Source organism: Macaca nemestrina, chromosome 20 (genome assembly GCF_043159975.1).
Source record: "Macaca nemestrina isolate mMacNem1 chromosome 20, mMacNem.hap1, whole genome shotgun sequence".
In the NCBI taxonomy this organism is placed as follows: Eukaryota; Metazoa; Chordata; class Mammalia; order Primates; family Cercopithecidae; genus Macaca; species Macaca nemestrina.
Genome location: NC_092144.1, coordinates 19,571,998 through 19,598,249, shown reverse-complemented (window position 1 = coordinate 19,598,249; position 26,252 = coordinate 19,571,998). Strand labels below are relative to the sequence as shown.

General features: G+C 38.4%; 1 protein-coding gene across 2 annotated transcripts in view; it reads left to right on the top strand.

Annotated features, from left to right (window-relative positions):
• The window catches only part of LOC105489713 (zinc finger protein 626), a 33,477-nt gene extending 9,753 nt beyond the window's left edge, over positions 1–23,724 (top strand). The window contains exons 2-4 of one of the 2 annotated variants that reach the window (XM_011754719.2): positions 5,151–5,277; positions 5,803–5,898; positions 16,793–23,724. In XM_011754719.2, the coding sequence (XP_011753021.3) occupies positions 5,151–5,277; positions 5,803–5,898; positions 16,793–18,354 (1,785 nt within the window). In that variant the 3' untranslated portion in view covers positions 18,355–23,724. Of the gene's footprint in view, positions 1–5,150; positions 5,278–5,802; positions 5,899–6,129; positions 10,239–16,792 lie in introns of those variants that run through there. The other variant, XM_024795361.2, reaches the window with a different exon arrangement.
• The last annotated feature ends 2,528 nt before the right edge of the window (positions 23,725–26,252 follow it).

Genomic DNA, 26,252 nt, shown 5'->3' with positions numbered 1-26,252 from the left:
AAGAGAAATGAATCATCCTGTGTTTGTTCATCCCCTCATACAAGGGGTGTCTTTGGTAGGTACCCAGATGAGAGTTTCTCCAGTTTCCTGGTACTTGGATGATAAACAAGGAGGACATCTGGAGACCCAAATAGATAAACTAGTAACTTCCGTTTCATATGACCATTAAAATAAAACATGAAGCAGTCATGGTTCCTACAATCCAGAAATTTTGTCTAGACTAGCAACTGAGTAAATAATTGAACCATCATATGGTTGGTACAACAAATAGATATGCCCAAAATATTGGACATTATTTGCCACTTTATATTGTGACTTCTGATGTCTATACTTGAAAGGATATTTATGAACAGAATTGTTGTTATAATTTCTTTTTTTTTTTCTTTTTTGATATGGAGTCTCCCTATGTCACCCAGGCTGGAATTCAGTGGCACAATCTCGACTCACCACAAACTCTGGCTTTTGGGTTCAAGTGATTCTTCTGCCTTAGCCTCCTGAATAGCTGGGATTACAGGTGTCCGCCACCACACCCAGCTAATTTTCGTAATTTTAATAGAGACGGAGTTTCAAAATGTTGGTCAGTCTGGTCTTGAACTCCTGACCTCATGATCCACTTACCTCAGCTTCCCAAAGTGTTGAGATTACGGGCATGAGCCAACAGGCCCAGCAGTATTTCTATTTCTTTCATCCTGTTAAGTGTATATATTTGTTTCCTAATAAACTTACCCTAGAAAACCTTAAGGGATTTGTTTAAATTGCATATTAGCATATAATATGGAGTTGACAGGGCAGTGGCTAGAAAAGATTAAAATTACACAGACTCTGGGATTTAAGGTTTTTTTAGGTAAGCTTAGAAAAAACAGAACTGGAAATACCCCAGTGGCATAGAGAACAGAATTCTACATAGGGTCCACTTCCTGACCCAGTTCTGTTGAGATTCACCCTTTTTGGAGGCCTTATTTAGGTGTGACCCTACCCTGGAGTCTTGCCTCACAGAACCTTGTAGAAGAGATCAGAGTTTTGGCTGGCGAATCCTGTTGTCTTTCTAGAGCTGGTGCTTACAATTTCCTGAAATCCAAAAAACAGATAAATGGGAAAATAAATTATGTGTTGTAGGATCTTGGTTTTTAAATTTTATATTAAAACCAGTGTTTGCAGAGACATTCTGTTTAGGAACTTGTTTTCCATTCCTGCATATCCGGTAGTTGCTCCACAAGTCACAAAAATGTAAATATAAACAGAATAAAATTTTCTGTAAACTACATTAAACTCTTGCTTTCCATGTTTCTTTCATCTGTCTATATTTAGCTTTAATTTTTTGCAGTTTTTAAAAAAATTTGACGGCAGAGAAACAGAAGAAGCAACAAAAATGCTGGGCCCTTTACCTAAATCCTGAAAATTATTATACACTTAGTACCAGCTCCCAGGGTGTTATGAGAATTAAATCACATAATGTGTTATGCCCAGCACAGTGTTCTGTATCATACTCTTGAGCACATAGTACCTGTTTAACAAACATTGCATTAGTACATGTGTACATGTTTTTTAAATCCAGACTTATTCAGAAACTGCTGCCTTCTGTTTTTTCTGTAAACTTTAAAGAACCAGCAAAGGCTACAAAACTTTTAGATGGAGATAGGTTGTCCTTATTTGTGCCAGAAGTATTTGGTTGTGACAAGAGTGCTGAGTGTAAGGGACCTTGTGCTGTGCCTGCTTCTCTAACTAATGCTAATAATGAGCCAAGGGGAAGCAACATCAGCATTGACAGGGAACTTGTTTAAAACACCCATTCATGGACCCTTTTCAGACCTCCGTAGTCACATTACATAAATTGGGGCCAAAATTACCAAGTGATTTATAAGCTTGTTAAAGCTTGAGAGAAAATGCTTATCTTGGTGATTATCAGCCGAGGCTTCTCATTAGGATCACATGGCCAATTTGCAGAAATTTCTTGTGCCCTCTCCACAGCTTCTGATTATTATTCTGGGTGGAAACATCCAGAATCAAGTATGAGGGCTTCAAAATACATTCATGAGAGTTCAGTTCCAACTTTGCACTAAAGGGTGGTCACAGGGCCTGTTCTGTTTGGGTTTGGTAGGGACAGGTCAGTGTGGCGCTTATTTCCATTACTGTAGCAGAAATGGCTGGTGTCTGTGGCAGGGGAGAGCATCTGAGGACAGGAAAGATAAATTTATATTTTTATCTTCATGGAGCAGCTCATTGTTCCTGAATGTCTTCTGTTTTAAAGGACAGAAATGGGTGGACTTTTTCTATCTTTGTTTTTCTGCCAGTTGATGTCATGCTAACAGGTAAACATGTGGTACTGAAACCTTTAAAGACATATTCTCAAGATTCAGGTGTAATTTGTCTAGAGAATCTCATCTCAGAAGGAATTTCGGAGGAGGAGGAGAAAGAAAAAAAGTGGCTTTTCTTCAGGTAAACATGTCTCAGATGAAGAGCAGTGTCGACTCTGCCTCCTGGACTGCCATGCGTTTAGTACTCACAAACCTTTACTTCTCTACTTGTGTTTTTCCTCCCTAATGAGTTTGGTTTAATTACGTCTTTAAATTCTTATGACACTCAGGAGTCTCTGAAAAATATTTCTTTCCTGTATTCCAGAGCCTTCTCTTTATTCTCTGCATCATAGCTTCTTATATGCCATGTAGAATTCTCAGCAAGAATTTAGGATCTGCAATTTTTAAAATGTTCCCTTTGTGGCTGTTGAACATGAAAAGATGTGGATACTCAAGATTTCTATCGGGGAAAACTGTGGTCCTTAGTAAAGATGGAGAACATGTAATGATGAGGCTCCATCTGTGTGTTCCATTAGCTGTATGCAGACCAGGATTAAGAAAATGCTTATTTAGGCTAGGTGCGGTGGCTCACAACTGTAATTGCAGCATTTTGGGAGGCTGAGATGGGTGGATCACGAGGTCAGGAGATCGAGACTATCCTGGCTAACACAGTGAAACCCTGTCTCTACTAAAAATACAAAAAATTAGCCAGGCGTGGTGGTGGGCATCTGTAGTCCCAGCTACTCTGGAGGCTGAGGCAGGAGAATGGTGTGAACCCAGGAGGAGGAGCTTGCAGTGGGCCGAGATGGCTCCATTGCACTCCAGCCTGGGGGACAGAGCGAGACTCCATCCAAAAAAACAAAAGAAAAGGAAATGCTTATTTAAATGGGATGGCATTTATTACCTAGAAAGTTCTGAAAAAAGTTATTAGGAGATACCTGCTCTTTAGGGTGCTAAATGAAGCCTACTTAAAATTACTACTAAAAATTACAGAACGTAGCAGTCGTCTGTATTTTAAAGTTTGTATAAAACTGATGTTTCTTTTTTTTTTTTTTTTTTGACACGGAGTCTGGCTCTGTCACCGAGGCTGGAGTGCAGCAGCCTGATCTCGGCTCACTGCAACCTTCGCCTCCCAGGTTCAAGCAATTCTCCTGCCTTAGCATGCTAAGTAGCCGGGATTACAAGTGCTTGCCACAACACTCGGCTAATTTTTGTATTTTTAGTAGAGACAGGGTTACACCATGTTAGTCACGCTGGTCTCGAACTCCTGACCTTGTGATCCTTCCCCCACAGCCTCCCAAATTGCTGGGATCACAGGCATGAGCCACCGTGCCTGGCCTAAAACTGATGTTTCTTTATGGTTACATTCAGACTATAATTTATTTTTTTTGGGAGGAATATTTCAACAGTGATGCTGTGTTCTTCCGTGTGCATTAGCACATCATAAAAATTTGTCCTAGGCTGGGCGCAGTGGCTCACGCCTGTATTCCCAGCACTTTGGGAGGCCGAGGCAGGTGGATCACGAGGTCAGGAGATCAAGACCATCCTGGCTAATACGGTGAAACCCCATCTCTACTAAAAATACAAAACAATTAGCCGGGCATGGTGGTGGACACCTGTAATCCCAGCTACTTAGGAGGCTGCGGCAGGAGAATGGTGTGAACTCGGGAGGCAGAGCTTGCAGTGAGCCGAGACCACACCACTGCACTCCAGCCTGGGCGACAGAGCAAGACTCCATCTCAAAAAAAAAAAATTGTCCTAGTGAAGTTAATGGTTAATGATTCACTTGGTTAAATATCTCTGATATATTTTTTTCACTGTAGAGTTAATTATTTTTCCTCTTTATTATTAAGTATCTTGATGCAGCTGATGTGCATAAACCATCACATTTAATCTGGCAACTGTCCTTTTTTTCCTCTACATATGTTTCCATGGTGAATGAAGGCTATTATGTTTGTTTACAGGCTAGAAAAAGTGGGAAAAACACAGGCTCTTCCACTTACTAGATGTTTGTCAAAATATCCTTCTTGGGCCAAAAACATTGGCATTACTGGTGAACTTATTAGAAATTCACAAAATTAGCTGGGCACGGTGTCTCCACTTGTAATCCCAACACTTTAGGAGGCCAGAGGGGGCAGATCACCTGAGGTAGGGAGTTCAAGACCAGCCTGACCAACATAAAGAAACACCATCTCTACTAAAAATACAAAAAAAAAAAAAAAAATTACCGAGTGTAGTGGAGCATGCCTGCAATCCCAGATACTTGGGAGGCTGAGGCAGGAGAATTGCTTGAACCTGGGAGGTGAAGGTGGCGGTGAGCCGAGATGGCACCATTTCACTCCAGCTTGGGCAACAAGAGCGAAACTCCATCTCTAAATAAATAAATCAATCAGACTTTATTCCAGATCTTCTGGGGGGGAGGGGGGACCTGCATAACGAGGTCTTCAGCTTATTATACATATTACAACTGTAGAGATGCCTTCTAACTCAACATGTCTTCTCCATCTGAAAAATATTCACAACTCATTCTGTATGATGTAAATATAGCACTCAAAAATATACATGTTCATGTTCTTGCCCTTAATTTTTTACTTTTATTATCTAGAAAAATACATGAATTGATGTGGATCTTATGCTGTTCTTTCTTCTCAGAGTTAGAGAATACATTAGATAATACTTCTGTTTTGAAATCATTTTATTGGGTAATTTTAGTCAGTCCTGTAAGTCAGAACCAGTTCTCTTTACTCGCTCATTTCACCTTAAGTCAAATTAAAAATTCCGCCCATGCCCACTTGGTAAAAATGTGTGTGTGTGTGTGTGTGTGTGTGTGTGTGTGTGTGTGTGTATGTTTTTCAGGGACCATTGCAATTTAGAGATGTGGCCATAGAATTCTCTCTGGAGGAGTGGCATTGCCTGGACACTGCACAGCGGAATTTATATAGGGATGTGATGTTAGAGAACTACAGAAACCTGGTCTTCCTTGGTGAGGATAACTTGAGTACATAATAATATACCCTAAATGTTTTATTTATTTATTTATTTATTTATTTATTTATTTATTTTTGTAGAATTTTTTTAGTAATTTATTCTTTGCATAAAAGAGTTTCAGATCCCCATTTTCCAGAAAATCTTCAGAATTTGTTCATTTAGAAAAGAATTTCTTCAACGTGTTCCATCTTAATCCAAACTTTCCACATTCCTGCGTTGAGCTGTATTCTTCATTCTAAATTAGTGGTAATTCCAGAAATTTAGTGGCATAAAATATTGTTGCCCCCACCTGAAAATCTGATTGCCACCACCAATTTTTGATTCAGTAGAACCAGATAGTGAAATTAAGAAACCTACAAGTTGAAAGTGTTTTCTAATTATTTAGAAATTTCTGTTATAACTTAGTATTTTTATATTAATTTACTAGCATATTTTATCACATTCTCTCTGCTGAGCACATTAGTAGCTTGTAATTGGAGAATATAAGCAAGATTTATGTTCTTTATTTTTAATAAAACAGGTATTCCTGTTTCTAAGCCAGACCTGATCACCTGTCTGGAGCAAGGAAAAAAACCTTGGACTATGAAGAGACATGAGATGGTTGCCAAATCCCCAGGTAGGTGCGAGTGAAAATGAATACAACAGACGACACAGATAAGGGGTCCCAAGGTCAAAGAGAAAGCCAGTCCTTAAAGTGTGATTTGGGAAGCTGTGTTCCAAAGGAAATAGTTCCTGGGCAGCTGGGTTGGTTTGTTTTTTTGTTTTTTCTATTTTAATTTTGCTCTTACAAAGGAGCATCATCTGTCTTATGCTTTTAAATTCTCTAAGGATTTTCCTTTTCTTTCAGTGAGCTTCCTTCAAGTTCACAGTGAGAGCCAAAGTCCTCTTCATGGCATAAAGAGACTGTACAGTGTGGCTGCTTTTCCTTAATTTTTGGGACACACAAATATCTGCATGATTTTGAGAAACTAAAATTACTCAAAGTTCTCTTTTTGCATCAGGTCTGAAATGTCTGAGAGTAATAGTTTCTGTTGAATTTTCTTTGTTCATTTTTCTGCACAGTCCATTCCGTTTTTATTACTATCTAGTCTTGAAATATATAGTTTGAAATTATAAGTATGACATCCCTCTGCTTTGTTATTTTTCCTCATGGTTGCTTTGGCTATTCAAAGTTCATTTTAGTTTCATGTAAATTTTTGAATTGTATTTTCCATTATTGTGAAAATAGTACCACTGCAATTTTAATTAATAGGAGGTTTATTTAATCTATAGATTGGATAATATGGCACTTCAATAATACTTATTTTTTCAATTCATAGATAAAATATTTTAAAATTTATTTGTATCTTTTCTAATTTTTCCTTTTTTTTTTTGAGACGGAGTCTTGCTGTGTCGCTCAGGCTGGAGTGCAGTGGCCAAATCTCGGCTCACTGCAAACTCCGCCTCCCGGGTTTACGCCATTCTCCTGCCTCAGCCTCCTGAGTAAATGGGACTACAGGCGCCCGCCACTTCGCCCGGCTAGTTTTTTTTTCTTGTATTTTTTAGTAGAGACGGGGTTTCACCGGGTTAGCCAGGATGGTCTCGATCTCCTGATCTCGTGATCCGCCCATCTCGGCCTCCCAAAGTGCTGGGATTACAGGTTTGAGCCACCACGCCCGGCCTTTCCTTTTTTATTGTAAAGATTTTTTACCTCCTTGGTTAATATTTTCCTCAGAAATTTATTATTTAATGGTATAGTCAATAAAATTTTTTTCTTCTTCCATTTTATCAGATATGTATGAAACCATAGATGTATGTTAATTTTATATTTTGCTAATTTACTGAGTATATCTATTAGTTTCGACAGATTTTAATATACTGTTTATGGTTTTTTAAATATAAGATTGTATGATCTACAAATAGCATTTTACTTATTTTTTAATTTCAGTTTTTTTATTTCTTTGAGTAATTCTTCTGCCACATACTTCCAGTGCTACATTAAAATAGAAGCATTGACAATGGGCACAATATAGTTTTGTATTGGTATCTGAATTTGATAGAACAAACACCTCTTCAAGTTTTCATAAACTGATTTTAGAAGGTAAAGATTTTCTTTTATTGGGCCCTTAGGGTGATGAGATGCCCTCTGAATTTGTAGTGAAGAGGGGTTGTAGCTTGGTCACAAGGATGCTGGGTCTCCACTAGGGTTCACCTTCAGTTGGCCTGTTACGGGGGCTTGGGTAGTTGTAATTTCCATTTTATTTTTGGACAGACTGCATATTTTTAGGACTTTGCTCTGTAGCGCAGACCTAGGGCATGCTTTTGCAGTCAGGTCTGCATATGCTGGGCCTTATTAAATCAGGATGTGGATGAGTGTGGCTTTCAGTAAGTACCAGAGAACATTTCCTCAGGTAACTGTGGGTTTCTATATAGGCAGAACTGACTATAAACTGTGGCTTACATAACTGAAACTGAGTCAGTGAACTGTTTCAGGAACCACGGTAAAGGCCAAAGTCTGCAGTCCTGCCTACATGGCTGTAAATGGGTGCCTTCCTCCAGGTCTCTGGCAAAGCAGGACCTCTGCCAGACCGGGGCTGGGAGGAGTCTGTGGTGGTTACAGAGTAAGTTCAGAATTCTCTGTGGGACCAAGTTGGGTGAACCCTATCCTGGTCTGTAGCCAAGAACAGGGGTCCTGTAATTTCCCACCTGAATGAGGGCCTGCCTTCTGAATAGAACATGTCTCGAACTGAAGCTTTAACAGCATTTCACAACTCCATCCCTGGATCTCAAATATCTCTTAGAGGCACTTATTTTGGAGATGGCGTCTTGCTACATAACCAAGGCTAGTCTCAAAATCCTGGCCTGAAGCATTTCTCCAACAGTAATGTACCATGTAGCAGTCATTACAGGTGTGAACCATAATGCCTGGTTCTCTCATAAAGTCATTTTTGGTCAGGGATGGCTGACTTTTTTTGCTTTAAGGGGATATGAAAATAGAGCACTTTTATTCTTTTCATCTTACTGATGTCACTCTCCTTATACATTTCTTTCTTTCTATATTCTCTTTCAAATTTGTAATTTTAGATTCAGATATTTAGACAATATGCTAGAATTTGCATGGTATGCCAAAAGTAAATTAGATAATTAGTAAGCACTCCATATTTATGAAAATAGTTACTAAATGGTTATAGTTACTAAATATAAATAGTTACTAGTTATAAGTAGTTATAAAATTATGGGATTTTCATCTACTTTCTTCACCCTGTATATAAATAATAACAGAATTTATTTCCTAATATTTGTTTTACGTATCAGAGGGTCTAACCCTATTCTGCAAAATATATATATATATTTTCTATATTTAACAATGTAAGGCTATTCTTTGCTTCTAAAGTTGGAATACAGCAGTTTTGTGTAAGAATAACATATATTTAAAACATAAAAATCAACTCTAGTTTCTTTTAAATGCTAATTTATTAAAAGTTTCTCATTAGAATCTTTTTATAATTATACTGCATATTCTCTGAAATTTTACTGCCACACAGTGCATGCCAATGATTCAAAATACCTGTATATGATGAGTACATAATAACAGTTAAAGATTGCAGTTACCTCAACAGTTTTTTTTGTTGTTGTTTTGTTTTTTTGAGGAGGAGTTACCTACCCTCTCTCATCCAGGCTGGAGTGCGGCAGTGAGATCTTGGCTCACTGCAACCTTCACCTTCCGGGTTCAAGCAATTCTCATGCCTCAGCCTCCCAAGTAGCGGGGATTACAGGGATGTACCACCGTGCCTGACTAATTTTTGTATTTTTAGTAGAGATGGGGTTTCATCACGTTGACCAGACTAGTCTTAAACTCCTAACCTCAGGTCATCCGCCCGCCTCAGCCTCCCAAAGTGCTGAGATTACAGGCATGAGCCACAGCGCCTGGCCTGACAAGTTTTTGTAATGATATTTCCATGTGTTATACCAGATTTTATGAGTAAACATTTATCTTACTGTTTGAAGTTCTGTATTAGCGTGTTTTTTCAGTGTAGTTTTTTTGTTTGTTGTTGTTGTTGTTTTGAGAGGAAGTCTCACTCTCTTGCCCAGGCTAAAGTGCACTGGCACAATCTCAGCACATTGCAACTTCCGCCTTCCGCGTTCAAGCCATTCTTCTGCCTCAGCCTCCTGAGTAGCTGGCACTACAGGCGCGCCACCATTCCCTGCAAATTCTTGCATTATTATTCGAGACAGTGTTTCACCATATTTCTTTTTCTTTATATAATTTTATTTATTTATATATTTATTTATTTAGACATGCAGTTTTGCTCTTGTTGCCCAGGCTGGAGTGCAATGGTGCGATCTCAGTTCACTTCAACCTCCGCCTCCCGGATTTAAGCGATTCTCCTGCCTCAGCTTCCACATTACAGGTGCCCGCCACCATGCCAGGCTAATTTTTTGTATTTTTAGTAGAGACAGGGTTTCACCATGATGGCCAGGCTGGTCTTGAACTCCTGACTTCAGATGAGCTGCGCATTTCGGCCTCTCAAAGTGCTGGGATTACAGGCGTGAGCCACCTGCCTGACCTCATTTATTTTTGAAATAGGGCCTCATTCTGTCAACCAGGCTGATTTGCATGTCTCACTGCTATCCAAACCTCCCAAACTCAGATTGTCCTCTCATTTTAGCCTCCCAAGTAGCTGGGTTACTAGTATGTGTCATCACACCCAGCTAGTTTTTTGTATTTTTTTGTAGAGACAGAGTTTTCCCATGTTGCCCAGGCTGGTCTTGAACTCCTGGGATCAAGTGATCAGCCTACGTTGGCCTTCCAAAGTCCTAAGATTACATTTTATTTTATTAAGTACTTTAATTTATATTTAAAATGATTGCTTAAAGAAATGAAGTTGTTATTTCCCATTATATTGTGATTGTTTTATGTGTTTCTAGTAGTTTTATTTTTCTCATTTCCTGCTTTACTTTCTTAATTTTTATTTAATTTTGTACTGGCATGCATTATTTTTTACTTTCTTTTGCATATAGTCTATAAATATTATCTTTGTAATCATCTTGAAAACTGGAGATTACCTATATCTTAAAGTTAAAACAATATGTTTTAATTTTATAACAATTTCAATTTAATACAAAAGCTATGTCTCTATATTTTCCAGTTATTATATGGTATATTTATTAACAAATTTAGGCAGAATTTTTTTTTTTTTTTTTTTTTTTGAGACAGAGTCTCACTCTATTGTCCAGGCTGGAATGCAATGACACAATCTCAGCTCACTACAGGCTCCACCTCCCAGGTACAAGTGGTTGTCCTACCTCAGCCTCCCATGTAGCTGGGATTATAGGTGTGCACCACCATGCCCGGCTAATTTTTGTATTTTTAGTAGAGACAGGGTTTCACCGTGCTGGCCAGGCTGGTCTCAAAGTCCTGGCCTTATGATTCGCCCTCCTTGGCCTTCCAAAGCACTGGGATTACAGGCATGAGCCACTGTGCCCGGCTGATTTATGCACATTTACTTACGTTTTTTATATTCTATAAAAGAACTTTAAAGGTTTTATGAACAATCATTTTGATTTTGTTTTGTTTTTGTTTTTGTTTTTGTTTTGTTTTTTGAGACTGAGTGTCACTCTGTTGCTCAGGATGGAGTGCAGTAGTGGAGTGCAGTGGGCACCATTGCACCTGGCCTTTTTTTGTGAGATGGAGTCTTTCTCTATCGCACAGGCTGGAGTACCATGGCAGGATTTTGGCTCACTGCAACCTCCACCTCCTTGATTCAAGAAATTCTCCTGCCTTGTCTTCCTCAGTAGCTGGGACAACAGGAATGCGCCACCATGTCCGAATAACTTTTACACTTTTAGTACAGACGGTGTTTCTCCATGTTATTCAGGCTGGTCTTGAACTCCTGACCTCAGACAATCCACCCGCCTCAGCCTCCCAAAGTGTTGGGATTACAGGTGTGAGCCAGGGCGCACAACCCCGTATGGTATATCTTGTAAGATTGTGCTAATGGTGATGAACACCCAACTTTTATTTTGGAAAGTCTTTATACTCTTTTTGAAGTAAAATAATTTTGAATCAAGTATTACTGGTTAGAAGTTTTTGTTGTTGTTACATTAAAATTTGGGAAGTTCTCAGCTTTTTTTTAAATCTTCAAGTAATCTTTGTATTACTTTACCTTATATTCTAAGATTCCTTTCATGAATACATGGATCTACTTGTTTTACATCCCATGTTTTAATTTTTTTGTAATTTAATATTTTGTGTTATATATTTTTGGGTATGTCACATCACACCAGTTAATTATGTGTTGATTTTTTAGTTTATAATTGTATATAACATTTTTTTAGTTTATATTATAATTGTATATAAGAATATTTAACTGTACAATTTAAGACAGTGTAGAGCAAAATTAAATATGAAAAAGCCATCTGTCTATTGCCAATATAATTATTTCTATGTTTCTTTGCCTGTATAAATATTACCCCTGTAGTTTTGTGTCACTTGTATATTTGTTGTGTAGGTTTGGTGTAACAGGGTTTTGGTTTTGGTTTTGGTTTTGGTTTTTTTGAGAGGGAATTTTGCTCTTGTTATGCAGGCTGCAGTACAATGGTGGGATCTCAGCTCACTGAAACCTCCAACTTCTGGGTTCAAGCCATTCTCCTACCTCAGCCTCCTGAGTAGCTGGGATTACAGGCATGCGCCACCACACCTGCCTAATTTTGTACTTTTAGTAGAGACAGGGTTTCACCATTTTGGTCAGGTTGGTCTCGAACTCCTAACCTCAGGTGGTCTGCCTGCCTCGGCCTCCCACAGTGCTGTGATTACAGGCGTGAGCCACTTCACCTGGCCTGTAACAGTTTTTTAATCCTGTCTAGGTGAGTAGTCATAAAATCTCTCCCAACTTCAACGTCTATTTATTTGTGAATCTATATTAATTTTGTGTCAGAGAAACACTTTTGAATCTGAAGATAATTTAAAAACAATAATTACTCTGTATCTATTTTAGGTATTGTTGTTTATTTTTACTTATGTGTTATGTGTCAAAAACACATAACAAAATTAACAACAAGATTTTCTAGGCCGGGCACGGTGGCTTATGCCTGTAATCCCATCACTTTCAAAGGCCAAGGCAGGTGGATCATGGTGTCAGAAGATCGAGACCATCCTGGCCAACATGGTGAAACCCCGTCTCTACTAAAATACAAAAAATTAGCCAGTCGTGGTGGCGTGCACCTATAATTCCAGCTACTGAGAAGGCTGAGGCAGGGGAATCGCTTAAACCCAGGAGGTGGAGGTTGCAGTGAGCTGAGATAATGCCACTGCAGTTTTGCCTGAGAGAGTGATAAGTACATATTTCTAAATACTCAGTTTGGTCATATTAATTATATTGACATTGTTATGCAACATATCACTAGAATGTTTTTATCTTGCAAAGCTAAATCTCACTACATAATAAACAACTACCAATTCTTCCCATTTCGTGGCACTTTTCAAACACCACTCTGTTTTCTGTTTTTAAGAGTATAACTGCTTTATATATCTCATACAATCTCTGTCTTTTTCTGGCTGGCTCATTTTATTTTGCATAATGTCATCAATATTTATCTTAATAGTTAGACTATTTTCTGCTATTTGAAAACTGAATGAGATTCCAGTATTTTTCTATCTACTGAATGACTTGGTGACAGAAATTTGCATTGCTTTAACCTATTGGCTTTCAGTAACAATGCTGCAATAATTATGTGAAAGCTAACGTGCATGCTGCATTCATTTTTTTTCTTTTTTTTTTCTTTTTTTTTTTTTTGAGATGGAGTCTCGCTCTGTCGCCCAGGCTGGAGTGCAGTGGCGTGATCTCTGCTCACTGCACGCTCCGCCGCCTCCTGAGTTCATGCCATTCTCCTGCCTCAGCCTCCCGAGAAGCTGGGACTACAGGCGCCTGCCACCATGCCCGGCTAATTTTTTTGTGTATTTTTAGTAGAGATGGGGTTTCACCATGTTAGCCAGGATGGTCTCGATCTCCTGACCTCGTGATCCACCCGCCTCGGCCTCCCAAAGTGCTGGGATTACAGGCATGAGCCACCGTGCCCGGCCTGCATTCTGTTTTATTGGTCTACTTTTTCACTTTTATACTCATACCAAATTGTTTTAATTCTGTAGCTTTTTGATGTATTTAGAAATCAGAAATTGTAATGCCTCCAACATTATTCCTTGAAGATTATTGGGTACTTTATTATCTCTTTAGATTCCATATACTTTTGGATTTGCTGTTTTTATTCAAAAATGCAATGAGGGCCGGGCACGGTGGCTCAAGCCTGTAATCCCAGCACTTTGGGAGGCCGAGACGGGCGGATCACGAGGTCAGGAGATCGAGACCATCCTGGCTAACACGGTGAAACCCCGTCTCTACTAAGAAATGCAAAAAACTAGCCGGGCGAGGTGGCGGGTGCCTGTAGTCCCAGCTACTCGGGAGGCTGAGGCCGGAGAATGGCATAAACCCAGGAGGCGGAGCTTGCAGTGAGCTGAGATCCGGCCACTGCACTCCAGCCTGGGCTACAGAGCGAGACTCCGTCTCAAAAAAAAAAAAAAAAAAAAAAAAAAAAAAAAGCAATGAGAAATTTGAAAAATATTGCATTAATTATGTAGATTAAATTGAACGGTATAGACATCTTCACAATATTATTCCTTTTTTGATTGTTTGTTTTTGAGATGGAGTTAAATTCACCCACCTCGGCCTCCCAAAGTGCTGGGATTACAGGCATTAGCCACTGCACCCAGCCCAGTAATTTCAACAAGTGCATGCTTAATAGTGTGTTGTATCATTTCTATGTATTTTTAAATTTATCAATTATTTATATTATTGTTTTATACTCTAATTCCATTTTTGTTATAGAAAGTGATCTATAAAATTTCAGTTTTAAAAAATGTGTTAAGGCTTTGTTTTTGGCCTAACAGGTGGTCTATAAAGAAGAAAGTTGTATGAGCTATTGAGAAGGCTGTGTATTCTGTTGTTGTTGAGGAGCGTTCTCTATACCTTCATTAGAAATCATTGTTTTTTACTGCCTTCTAGCCTTCTGTTTCCTTACTAATATTCTCTCTTGTTTTATTAAAGAAAGTGGAGTATTGAAATGTCATATTATAATCATATTGCTCTCTCTGTGTTTATTCAGTTTTGTTAGTATTTGCTTTATATATTTGAAACCCCAATATGAGACACACACACATAAATACACACATGTATATACAAATTTGTAATAGGTTCCCAGTGAATGAATCTATATATTTTTTTAATGTCCTTCTTTGTCTTTTTGAAGTTTTGACTTAAAGTACATTTTAAAAAGTATGACAGTTTTTAACTTAACATGTAGCTTGTGTAATATTATTTTGACCCCTTCTCCTCTCATTTTGTTAATATTTACATGAAATTTCTACTTCCGTTTTGCCACTTTCAGTCTTTTTTTGTCATTAGATCTCAGCTGACTCTTGTAGAAAGGCAAGTTGAATCTTGATTTTTATAATTTCTTAATAAACCTGTTTATTGAAAGTATATCTCTTGATTGGAAAGATAATTATATATATATTTAAATGGTTTTCTGAAAGAGAAAAACTTACTAATGTTATTTTATTAATTGTTATATTTGATTCTTGTATCTTTGTCTCTCCTTTTCTCTTTCTGTGGTTTTTGTGTTTTTTTGATTTTTGTATTGGTATGCATTCAGGATTCTTTAAATTTTCTTTTGTGTATCCATACAAATATTTTCTTAGCAGTACCTTGGGGATTACATGAAACCTCTAAAAGATCCAACAATATATTTGAATGTGGTAAAAAATAAACTTCAGTTGAATACAAAAATTCTTCATCATTACATCTGCCTACATTGCAGCTCCTAAAATTTCTCTTATCTGTGAGTTTTGAAGTTTTGCTTGTATGTGTGTTTGTTATAAATATCTTTGTGTGTATCCTAGTTTGTTCAGCTTTTTCATGTTTACATTAGTTTTTCTTTTAAGAAATTTTTCAGTTATTTTTTGAATTTTTTATATCCACAATTTTTGTTTTTTGCTATTTTAATATTTCTTATTATTATCCTCATTTTTATCTTCAGTACTTATCTGTTTCACTTACCTAATATTTTTCAAATTTATTTATTTATTTATTTATTCATTCATTCATTCATTCTGAGATGGAGTCTTTTTCTGTTGCCCAGTCTCTGGAGTGCAGTGGTACGATCTCTGCTCATGGCAACCTCTGCCTCCTGAGTTCCAGCGATTCTCCTGCCTCCGTTTCCCAAGTAGCTGGGGTTACAGGTGGCTGCTGGCATGCCCGGCTAATTTTTTGTATTTTTAGCAGAGACGGGTTTTCACCATGTTGGCCAGGCTAATTTTGGACTCCTGACTTCAAATGATCCACCTACCTTGGCCTCCTAAGTTCCTGGGATTATAGGCGTGAGCCATTGTGCCCAGCCTATTTTATTTTAGTTTTGAGACAGTCTTGCTCTGTCACCCAGTCTGGAGTGCAGTGGTACAATATCCACTCACTGCAATCGTCCCCTCCCATGTTCAAGCAATTCTTGTTTGTCAGCCTCCCAAGTAGCTGGGATTACAGGCACATGCTACCACGCCCAGCTAGTTTTTGTAATTTTAGTAGATACAGGGTTTCACCATGTTGGCCAGGCTGGTCTCAAACTCTGATCTAATGTGGTTTACCCACCTTGGCCTCCTAGTGTGTTGGGATTCCAGGAATGAGCCACCAAGCTTGACCTGTACAGTTTATTGGGAATTTTAAAAATTATATACATTTTATGGTTGCTTTTGAAAATTTTATAACTTTGATGGGGTCATATTGCTCTAATATTTTGTATTTATTGTAATCTTTGAGATTTTGACATTAACAAAATGCTACCTGTTACAATCTTTGTAATATAGCTTTGTCCTGGCATAGTCTGAAATCAATTGTCTTAACTAGAGATTCTGGGAATCTCAGCTCACTGCAACCTTCACCTCCCAGGTTCAAGCAATTCTCTGCCTCAGCCTCCTGAGTAGCTGGGATTACAGGTGTCCACCACCACACCCAGCTAATTTTTTGAATTTTAGTACAGATTGAATTTCACCGTTTTTGTCAAGCTGGTCTTAAACTCCTGACCTTCTGATCCACCCACGTCAGCCTCCCAACATGCTGGGATTACAGGCATGAGTCACCCTGGCCAGTCGACAATTTGCTTTTAAAGGCACAATGTTATACTGGAGAGCAAAAACAGCTGTGTTGGGTATAAGTAACAGACTTTTCTATTATCTTCCATTTGGCCCTTTGCATTGTGCTCACCTGGGGCCCTTCACAACTTACAAGTTTTTTACAAATGTATTTTGGTCAGTATGTTTTTGTTAAATTTATATGTCCAGGAAGAAATTACAGCTGTGGTATTTTGCTGTGTCATCTTGCTTATGTAGTTTTTATAGTTTTATACAAACTACATAAGCAAGATGACATATTTATATTTATCTGAGTCTACCAATTGAAGTAATGTATTTTTGTTGTTTCTTTCAGTTATATATTCTCATTTTGCCCAAGACCTTTGGCCAGAGCAGAGCATAAAAGATACTTTCCAAAAAGTGATACTGAGAAGGTATGAAAAATGTGGACATGGCGATTTACAGTTAAAAAAAGGACCTGAAAGTGTGGATGAGTGCAAGGTGCACAAAGAAGGTTATAATGAACTTAACCAATGTTTGACAACTACCCCGAGAAAAATATTTCAATGTGATAAATATGTGAAAGTGTTTCATCAATTTTCAAATTCAAACAGACAAAAGAGAGGACATACTGGGAAAAAACCTTTCAAATATATAGAATGTGGCAAAGCTTATAAGCAGTTATCAACTCTTACTACACATAAGAAAATTCATACTGGAGGGAAACGCTACAAATGTGAAGAATGTGACAAAGCCTTTAACTACTTTTGCGGCCTTACTAGACATAAGAAAATTCATACTGGAGAGAAACCCTACAAATGTGAAGAATGTGGCAAAGCCTTTAAGCACTCCTCCACTCTTACTACCCATAAGAGAAATCATACTGGAGAGAAACCGTACAAGTGTGATAAATGTGGCAAAGCCTTTATGTCATCCTCAACCCTTAGTAAACATGAGATAATTCATACGGAAAAGAAACCCTATAAATGTGAAGAATGTGGCAAAGCCTTCAACCGGTCCTCAACCCTTACGACACATAAGATAATTCATACTGGAGAGAAACCCTACAAATGTGAAGAATGTGGCAAAGCCTTTAAGTACTCCTATAACCTTACTACACATAAGAGAATTCATACTGAAGAGAAACCATACAAATGTGAAGAATGTGGCAAAGCCTTTAAATACTCCTCTACCCTTACTACACATAAGAGAATTCATACTGGAGAGAAACCCTACAAATGTGAAGAATGTGGCAAAGCCTTCAAGCGGTCCTCAGACCTTACTACACATAAGATAATTCATACTGGAGAGAAACCCTACAACTGTGAAGCGTGTGGCAAAGCTTTTAAGTACTCCTCTAACCTTACTACACATAAGAAAATTCATACTGGCGAGAGACCCTACAAATGTGAAGAATGTGGCAAAGCCTTCAGGCGGTCCTCAGACCTTACTACACATAAGATAATTCATACTGGAGAGAAACCCTACAACTGTGAAGCATGTGGCAAAGCTTTTAATTACTCCTCTAACCTTACTACACATAAGAAAATTCATACTGAAGAGAGACCCTACAAATGTGAAGAATGTGACAAAGCCTTTTACCAGTTCTCACACCTTACTGCACATAAGAGAATTCATACTGGAGAGAAATTCTACAAATGTGAAGAATGTGGTAAAACCTTCAAGCGGTCCTCACGCCTTACTACACAAAAGATAATTCATACTCGAGAGAAATTCTACAAATGTGAAGAATGCAGCAAAGCTTTTAAGCAGTTCTCTAACCTTACTACACATAAGAAAATTCATACTGGAAAACCCTACAGATGTGAAGAATGTGGCAAAGCCTTTGAGCGCTCCTCTAAACTTACTACACATAAGAGATTTCATACTGGAGAGAAACCCTACAGATGTGAGTAATGTGGCAGAGCTTTTCACCTATCCTCACACCTTACTACACATAAGATAATTCATACTGGAGAGAAACCATATGAATGTGATGAAGGTGGAAAAGCTTTTAACCAGCCCTCAATTCTAACTATGAGAATTGATATGGAATATAAACCCTACAAATATAAAGAATGCGACAAATTTTTTAAGGAACTTCTCAACTTTTATTACACATAATTCATACTGGAAAGAAACTCTACAAGTTTGAAGAATGTGGCAAGGCATATAACAAGTTCTTTTTTTTTTTTTTTTTTTTTTTTTTTTGAGATGGAGTTTCAACTCTTATCACCCAGGCTGGTGTGCAACAGCACAATCTCGACTCACTGCAACCTCTGCCTCCTGGGTTCAATCCATTCTCCTGCCTCAGCCTCCCAAGTAGAGGGGATTACCGGTGCCCACCCCCACGCCCAGCTAACTTTTGTATTTGTAGTAGAGACAGGGTTACACCATGTTTGTCAGGCTGGTATCCAACTCCTGACCTCACATAATCCACCCACCTCGGCCTCCTAAAGTGCTGGAATTATAGGCATGAGCTACCATGCCTGGCCACAAGTTCTTAATTCTGAAGAGATATGGTGATAATTCATGCTGAAGAGGAACTCTGCAAACGTGAAAGGTGTGACAGTGCTTTTATCAACACCTCCATCCTTTCTAGACATAAAAAATTTATACTAGTGTGAAACCCTAGAAATATATAAAATGTGAAACAACCTTTATATGGTTGCCATTTTTGATAGTAAGATAATTCATACTGGCAAAATTCCTACAAGCATGAAGAATGTGGCAAAACTTTTAGTCAGTGTGTACACCTTATTTTGCAGGAAAGCTAGTATCCTTGAGAAAAATTGTACCAATATAAAGAATATGGAAAACCCATGAATGCCTACTCACATCTTACTCAACATAAGAAGGTTCATAGTTAATAAAAGCATTAAAAGTGCAATTATTGTCAAAAAGTCTTTCAGAAAATATAAGCCTTTAAAGTGAAGAAGAGTGTTTATTCTGAAGACAACCATTACAAATTTAGAGGGGGTTTATTGCACACATTTTGTACTAGAGGAAAACCCTGAAGCAGTTGCTCCAGCTTTGCTCAACATCAGGGAACTTATATTGGAGAAGAGTCTTGCAAATGTAATGAATTTGGAAACACTTAAAAAAAAAAAAAGTACAGCTCAGAAAACACCAGAGTTTATACTAAAAAATATTTTTGCAGAGGCAGTCAACATGAAAAAATATTTAATTCAAAATTAATTGTATGTACATATCAGAGAATTAAAGAATAAGGTACTGACACTTCAGACATTACACTAAATAACAGTGTTGAGCATAAAAATGAATTCACAACTAAAGTTAAATTATTTGAATATAACTTTTGATATAACTATTTGTATATAACTATATAAAAAAGGAGATTTTTTTTGAAGCTTTGTAATTACATTGAAAGTATACTGGTTTCCTTGAAAACAATTTTTTGAAAAGTGAATAATGATGTAATACAGCTTTCAAATTATGCTGTTACTTTATTTCTATTGTATTCACATGTGAACATATGTGATCAATTGTCACTGCATCAGAGATATTAGAGATTCTTTATTGGACATTCTTTATGACTTTTTTTTTTTTTTTTTTTTTTTTTGAGACGGAGTCTCGCTGTGTCTCCCAGGCTGGAGTGCAGTGGCGTGATCTCGGCTCACTGCAAGCTCCGCCTCCCGGGTTCACGTCATTCTCCCGCCTCAGCCTCCCAAGTAGCTGAGACTACAGGCGCCCGCCACCACACCCGGCTAGTTTTTTGTATTTTTAGTAGAGACGGGGTTTCACCATGTTAGCCAGGATAGTCTCGATCTCCTGACCTCGTGATCCACCCGCCTCGGCCTCCCAAAGTGCTGGGATTACAGGCTTGAGCCACCGCGCCCGGCCCTTTATGACCTTTTCTATAAAAGAGTAAGGACATTAAAATGTAAGATGCATGATGAAAATATAAGTGGAGAGGCTCATTGTAGTTAACCTGAATTAAGCAATGTTTAAGGTAGGTGTTCAGAGTAATACTTTTTACATTATACTGAGAGAAAGAAATTATAAATTATAGTTAATCAATTATTGTATTATTTTACTAATTTTACTGTTATGTAATAAAATGTAATATATTTTAAAATTGTTAGATTATGTGTGAACTTAATTTATATTTTATTTATTTATTTATTTAACTTTTCTCTTGAGACGGAGTCTTGCTCTGCCACCCAGGCTGGAGTGCAGCAGGATGATCTCAGCACAATGACTGCAACCTCTGCCTCCCAAGTTCAAGAAATCCTCCTGCCTTAGCCTCCCAAGTAGTGGGGACTACAGGTGCGCGATACCACTCCTGGCTAATTTTTGTATTTTTAGTAGTCACAGGGTTTGCTCATATTGGTCAGGCTAGTCTCGAACTCCTAAGCTCAATCGATCCACCCACTTCGGCCTCCCAAAGTGTTGAGATTACAGGTGTGAGCCAGTATGCCCGGCCTAATTTTATTTTTTACCATCTTATAACTATTGTGCATTTAATGAAGCATTATTATGCCACTAACTTTAACCTATCCCACTATACTCAATGGTGTAAGTAAAAGATGAAAGAAGTATATACTATTTGGCATATAGTGGACTACCATCACTAGTAATCACTTTGCCAGTAGCTTTAAACTGCAAATGAATTGAAGAATATTGTTCCCATTAGTTAAATTTTTAATCTTTTTTCGTAATTTATTATTACTATTTTTGAGTATATAGTATGTGTATATATGTCTTATAGAGCATATTTTGATTCAGGCATATAATATGTAGTAATTAGGGTAAATAAGGTATCCATCACCTCTAGTATTTATCCTTTCTATTCCAAACAGTGTAATTATACACTTTTAGTTATTTTAAAATATCCAATTAAATTGTAATTGACAACAGGGTTATTTTTATGGTCATAATAAAAATTATACAGATATATAAATAGAATATGGGCTGGGTGCAGTGGCTCATGCCTGTAATCCTAGCACATTGGTAGGCCAAGTCGGGCAGATCATGAGGTCAGGAGTTCAAGACCAGCCTGACCAACATTGTGAAACTCTCTACTAAAACTACATAAATTAGTTGGGCATGGTGGTGCACCTGTATTCCTAGCTACTCAGGAGCCTGAGGCAGGAGAATGGCTTGAACCTGGGAGGTGGAGGTTGCAGTGAGCTGAGATAGCACCACTGCACTCCAGCCTGGGTGACAAAGGGACACTCCATCTCAAAAAAAAAAAAAAGCCGGGCGCGGTGGCTCACACCTGTAATCCCAGCACTTTGGGAGGCTGAGGCGGGTGAATCACAAGGTCAGGAGATCGAGACCATCCTGACTAACACGGTGAAACCCCGTCTCTACTAAAAATACAAAAAATTACCTGGGCGTGGTGGCGGGCGCCTGTAGTCCCAGCTACTTGGGAGGCTGAGACAGGAGAATGGCATGATCCCGGGAGGTGGAGGTTGCAGTGAGCCAAGATCGTGCCACTGCACTCCAGCCAGGGCAACAGAGCAAGACTCCATCTCAAAAAAAAACGGCCATGTGCAGTGGCTCACGCCTGTTAGCCCAGCAATTTCAGAGACTAAAGCAGGTGGATTGCCTGAGTTCAGGAGTTCAAGACCAGCCTGCCAACATGGTGAAACCCTGTCTCTACTAAAAATAGAAAAATTAGCCAGGCATAGTGGCGCATACCTGGAGGCTGAGGCAGGAGAATCACTTGAACCTGGGAAGTGGAGGTTGCAGTGAGCTGAGATTGCAGTGCTGCACTCCAGCCTGGGTGACAGAGTGAGATTCCTCAAAAGAAAAAAATATATATATATATAATTTTTACATTTCTGAGTCCTGAAAAGTTATTAATAAATATCTGTTATATAGTTTTCTTTGAACATGTGGTCTCTTTGCTTGCAAACGTAGAGACTTTTAGTTTTAATTTTCATAGAGTGAAATATACACATACTCCTCTGAAGATAAACCTTAGGTGTAAGAAATTATGAAGTGTGTTTGGTGAGTATGCATTCGTACATATTTTCAGAAGAAAAGCATAATTATTGGAAAAAAATTTTAATTAGGTGACTAATGGAAAACTAAACACCTTGAATATGCTGAAAGCAAATGTATACTTTCTGCTTTGTATTGAATTTATAAATGTAAAATGTTATGGCTTATGGCTTGGATTCTCCCCAGAATAAAGCACAGGCAACTTTGTCTCCAGAAATAACACTCTTGAGTACAACAATAAAAGCCCTCTTCAAACACACACAAAAAATTATTTTTAACGCTTATTTTAATAAAAATTAAACCAAAATTGAATAATTGGATATATTTTCATTGTTCTATTTGTGTGTGAATGTATAAAATGGCACATAAAGGAAAAATAATTTAAGCCAGAAAAAAGAGGTTAGTAAATATTTGTAATGAATAAAACTAGAAAGTAGTTCATTATTATTTGCAGATGACATTTTTGTTTATGTAGATAACAAAACAGTAGAAAGACTTCTTAAAGTTTATTCAGGTGGGTAGGCAACATTCTAAGATAATACCCTGGATTCCCAGTCTGTTGCACACCTACTGTGTAATACTTTCCTCTTGAGTGTAGAAACATGTGTGACTGTGGTGGGAAATCACTCATGAAATTAGGTTATGTGTTGACTTTGTGTTTACCAAAATGGTAAATGTGTTTACCAAAATGGAGATTATCCTGATTGTGCTAAACTTGTGGGCCATGTTGTAAGCTGCTCATGGTGGCCACGTGAAGGAAACATGTTTGTATATTGTCATCATTTCTACCTTCCGCATGTTGCTTCCAGTAGGGAGAGTATGGCAGAGGGAAGAAAAGGGAATCTCATTCATGCAAGAAATAATCACCTCTCACCTGGGATAGCTTAAGAAAAACAGGAGACCACAACAGGCCCACATTAATGAAAAAGGTAACCAGGGTAAAAGTGCCCACTGTCATGGAACAACATTTAGTAAGCTGTAGTAAATGATCAGCTTCTGGGACACCAATAGTCTACCAACAAGGCTGAACTCATTCTAATTCAATCAGCATGTCTGCACCATTCTGGTGACCCGGGTTTACACTACTCATTACAGAAACACCATGAAGACCAGTGGGTAATGTCCTAGAACTGAACTTACTTCAAATCATACCTAATTGTTTTCACATTTGAAAAACCTTAAACAATGAATTCATAAACAATTCTAATTATAAATGATTTTACTACACTGTAATAAACTGTAAACAATATGAATATTTCTTGAACGCATAATTATGTAGACTGTGAAAAAAAATTAAACTCACCAGGCACAGTGGCTCATGCATGTAATCTCAGCACTTTGGGAGGCCAAAGTGGGCAAATCATGAGGTCAGGTGTTCGAGACCAGCCTGACCAACATGGTGAAACCCCGTCTCTACACAAAAATTGGCCAGGCGCGGTGGCTCACACCTCTAATCCCAGCACTTTAGGAGGCGGAGATGGGCGGATCATGAGGTCAGGAGATCGAGACCATCCTGGCTAACATGGTGAAACCCCGTCTCTACTAAAAAATACAAAAAACTAGCCGGGCGAGGTGGTGGGCGCCTGTAGTCCCAGCTACTCGGGAGGCTGAGGCAGGAGAATGGCGTAAACCCGGGAGGCGGAGCCTGCAGTGAGCCGAGATCGCGCCACTGCACTGCAGCCTGGGCGACAGAGCGAGACTCCGTCTCAAAAAAAAAAAAAAAATCACCTTTAACCCACTCTTCTTTGGCAGTCTTTTATATACATATAGATACAGATATAAGATAGGTGGCTAGAGAAACATATACAGGGAAAATGGGTAACATAGGTATGCCAATGTAATTTCCATTGTTGCTTATGTCCTGTAGGGAAGCCTCAGAATAAGTAGGTCAGAGGTCGTTTTCCTTCCCAACTTCTATAGCCCAGCTGAGTTTAATGAGCCACTTAGACCATCTTAGATGGATATAAGTCAATTAGCTAAACTAGAAAAGTGAAGACATCCAGGCAGGACCCAAATGGCAAATGTTAATCACATAGGCATACAGTGAGAAGGGAAGCAGGGCCCTGAAATGCTAAGCTGGAACTAGAGTCTTACATGGCTTTACCAAAAACATACTTCCCAGGCCATGCACCCATATGTGAAGCTTTGTTGATGTTTAAACACAACATTGTATGGCTGTGTTCCAATCTGAGATGGTATGGATCCATATAGGTGAAAGTAAGTTTATATTTGCATCCTCAGTGTAGGCTGGGGAATTTAAAATGTTTGTTGATTAATACGTTTTGTATACATAAATATCTACACTGGCGAAGTCATATAATTCTATATGTGTGTGTTTTTCTGTCTACCCATGACTATCTATATACAGATCTAACTATCATTTTTTCCATATGCAGACAGAATAAAGATATAAGAGGTCAAAGGATAAATGGGTGTTGGTACTAATAGCAAGTTAAAGAAAAACTTCAATAAATGCAAAATCTTATTTGCCCTTTAAATTCCATCCATAAGAGCACACAAATGGAGGTATGTTCTGACCTTCATCTTGCTGCATTTAATGTTTTCAGAGAAAGAATTGGTTTTTGTTCCTCACATCTGTTAGCAAAAATGCACTAAGGCCATGAGAGTCATTTATTGCCAAGTCAAAAATGTCCTTTTTAATTCCGGTGAATGTGAAAACATAGATAAACTAGCCTCAGCTTGAAGGCCTTAACACAGATTTGCAAATGAGAAATTATTCTTTTTTTTTTTTTTTTTTTTTTTTTTTTTTGAGACGGAGTCTCACTCTGTCGCCCAGGCTGGAGTGCAGTGGCCGGATCTCAGCTCACTGCAAGCTCCGCCTCCCGGGTTTACGCCATTCTCCTGCCTCAGCCTCCCGAGTAGCTGGGACTACAGGCGCCCGCCACCTCGCCCGGCTAGTTTTTTTTGTATTTTTCAGTAGAGACGGGGTTTCACCGTGTTAGCCAGGATGGTCTGGATCTCCTGACCTCGTGATCCACCCGTCTCGGCCTCCGAAAGTGCTAGGATTACAGGCTTGAGCCACCGCGCCCGGCCGAGAAGTAATTCTTTTTAAAGCTTCCCTCAAATTTAGGGCTTTTATTTTCAAATACGTGACACAGAAATAGAATCTTTTTTTTTTTTTTTCAGATGGAGCTGGGTGTGGTGGTGGGTTCCTGTAATTCCAGATACTCGGGAGGCTGAGGCAGGAGAATGACTTGAACCAGGGAGGCGGAGGTTGCGGTGAGCAGCGATGGAGCCATTACACTCTAACCTGGGTGACAGAGTGAGACTCCATCAAAAAAACAAAACAAAACAAAAAACTCAAATGAAAAGTAAATCAGAGGTTATGTCCCTACTCATACTCCTCAAGATAGATGAATACAATTTCATCAGGCAAATTTAATAAGCCAATGAGCTCAAGTTAGGTGTTTTCAAATAGCAAATTAGCTGAGCCCAGGAGAATCGCATTAGCCAAATAGCTCAGCCCAAGTGATTCCATTTATCCAATCAGCTCAACCTAGGCAATTCCAATCAGTAAATTTCCTCAGCCCAGGTGATTACATTTTGCCAATTGACTCAACCCACGTGATTCCAATCAGTAACTTAGCTCAGCCCAGGTGATTTCAAACAGCCAATTAGTTCAGCCTTAACAATTTCAGTCACTGAGATTAGCCCCGGTGAATCTAATTTGCCAATTAACTCAGCCGCGATTATTCTAAACAGAAAGCTCAGCTCATGTGATTTTAGTCAGGAAACCAGCTAGGTTCTAGCGAGTCCAGTCAGCCAGTTAGTTGAAACTCTGTGTTTCCAATCAGTCAATTAGCTCAGTTTAGAAGTATCTA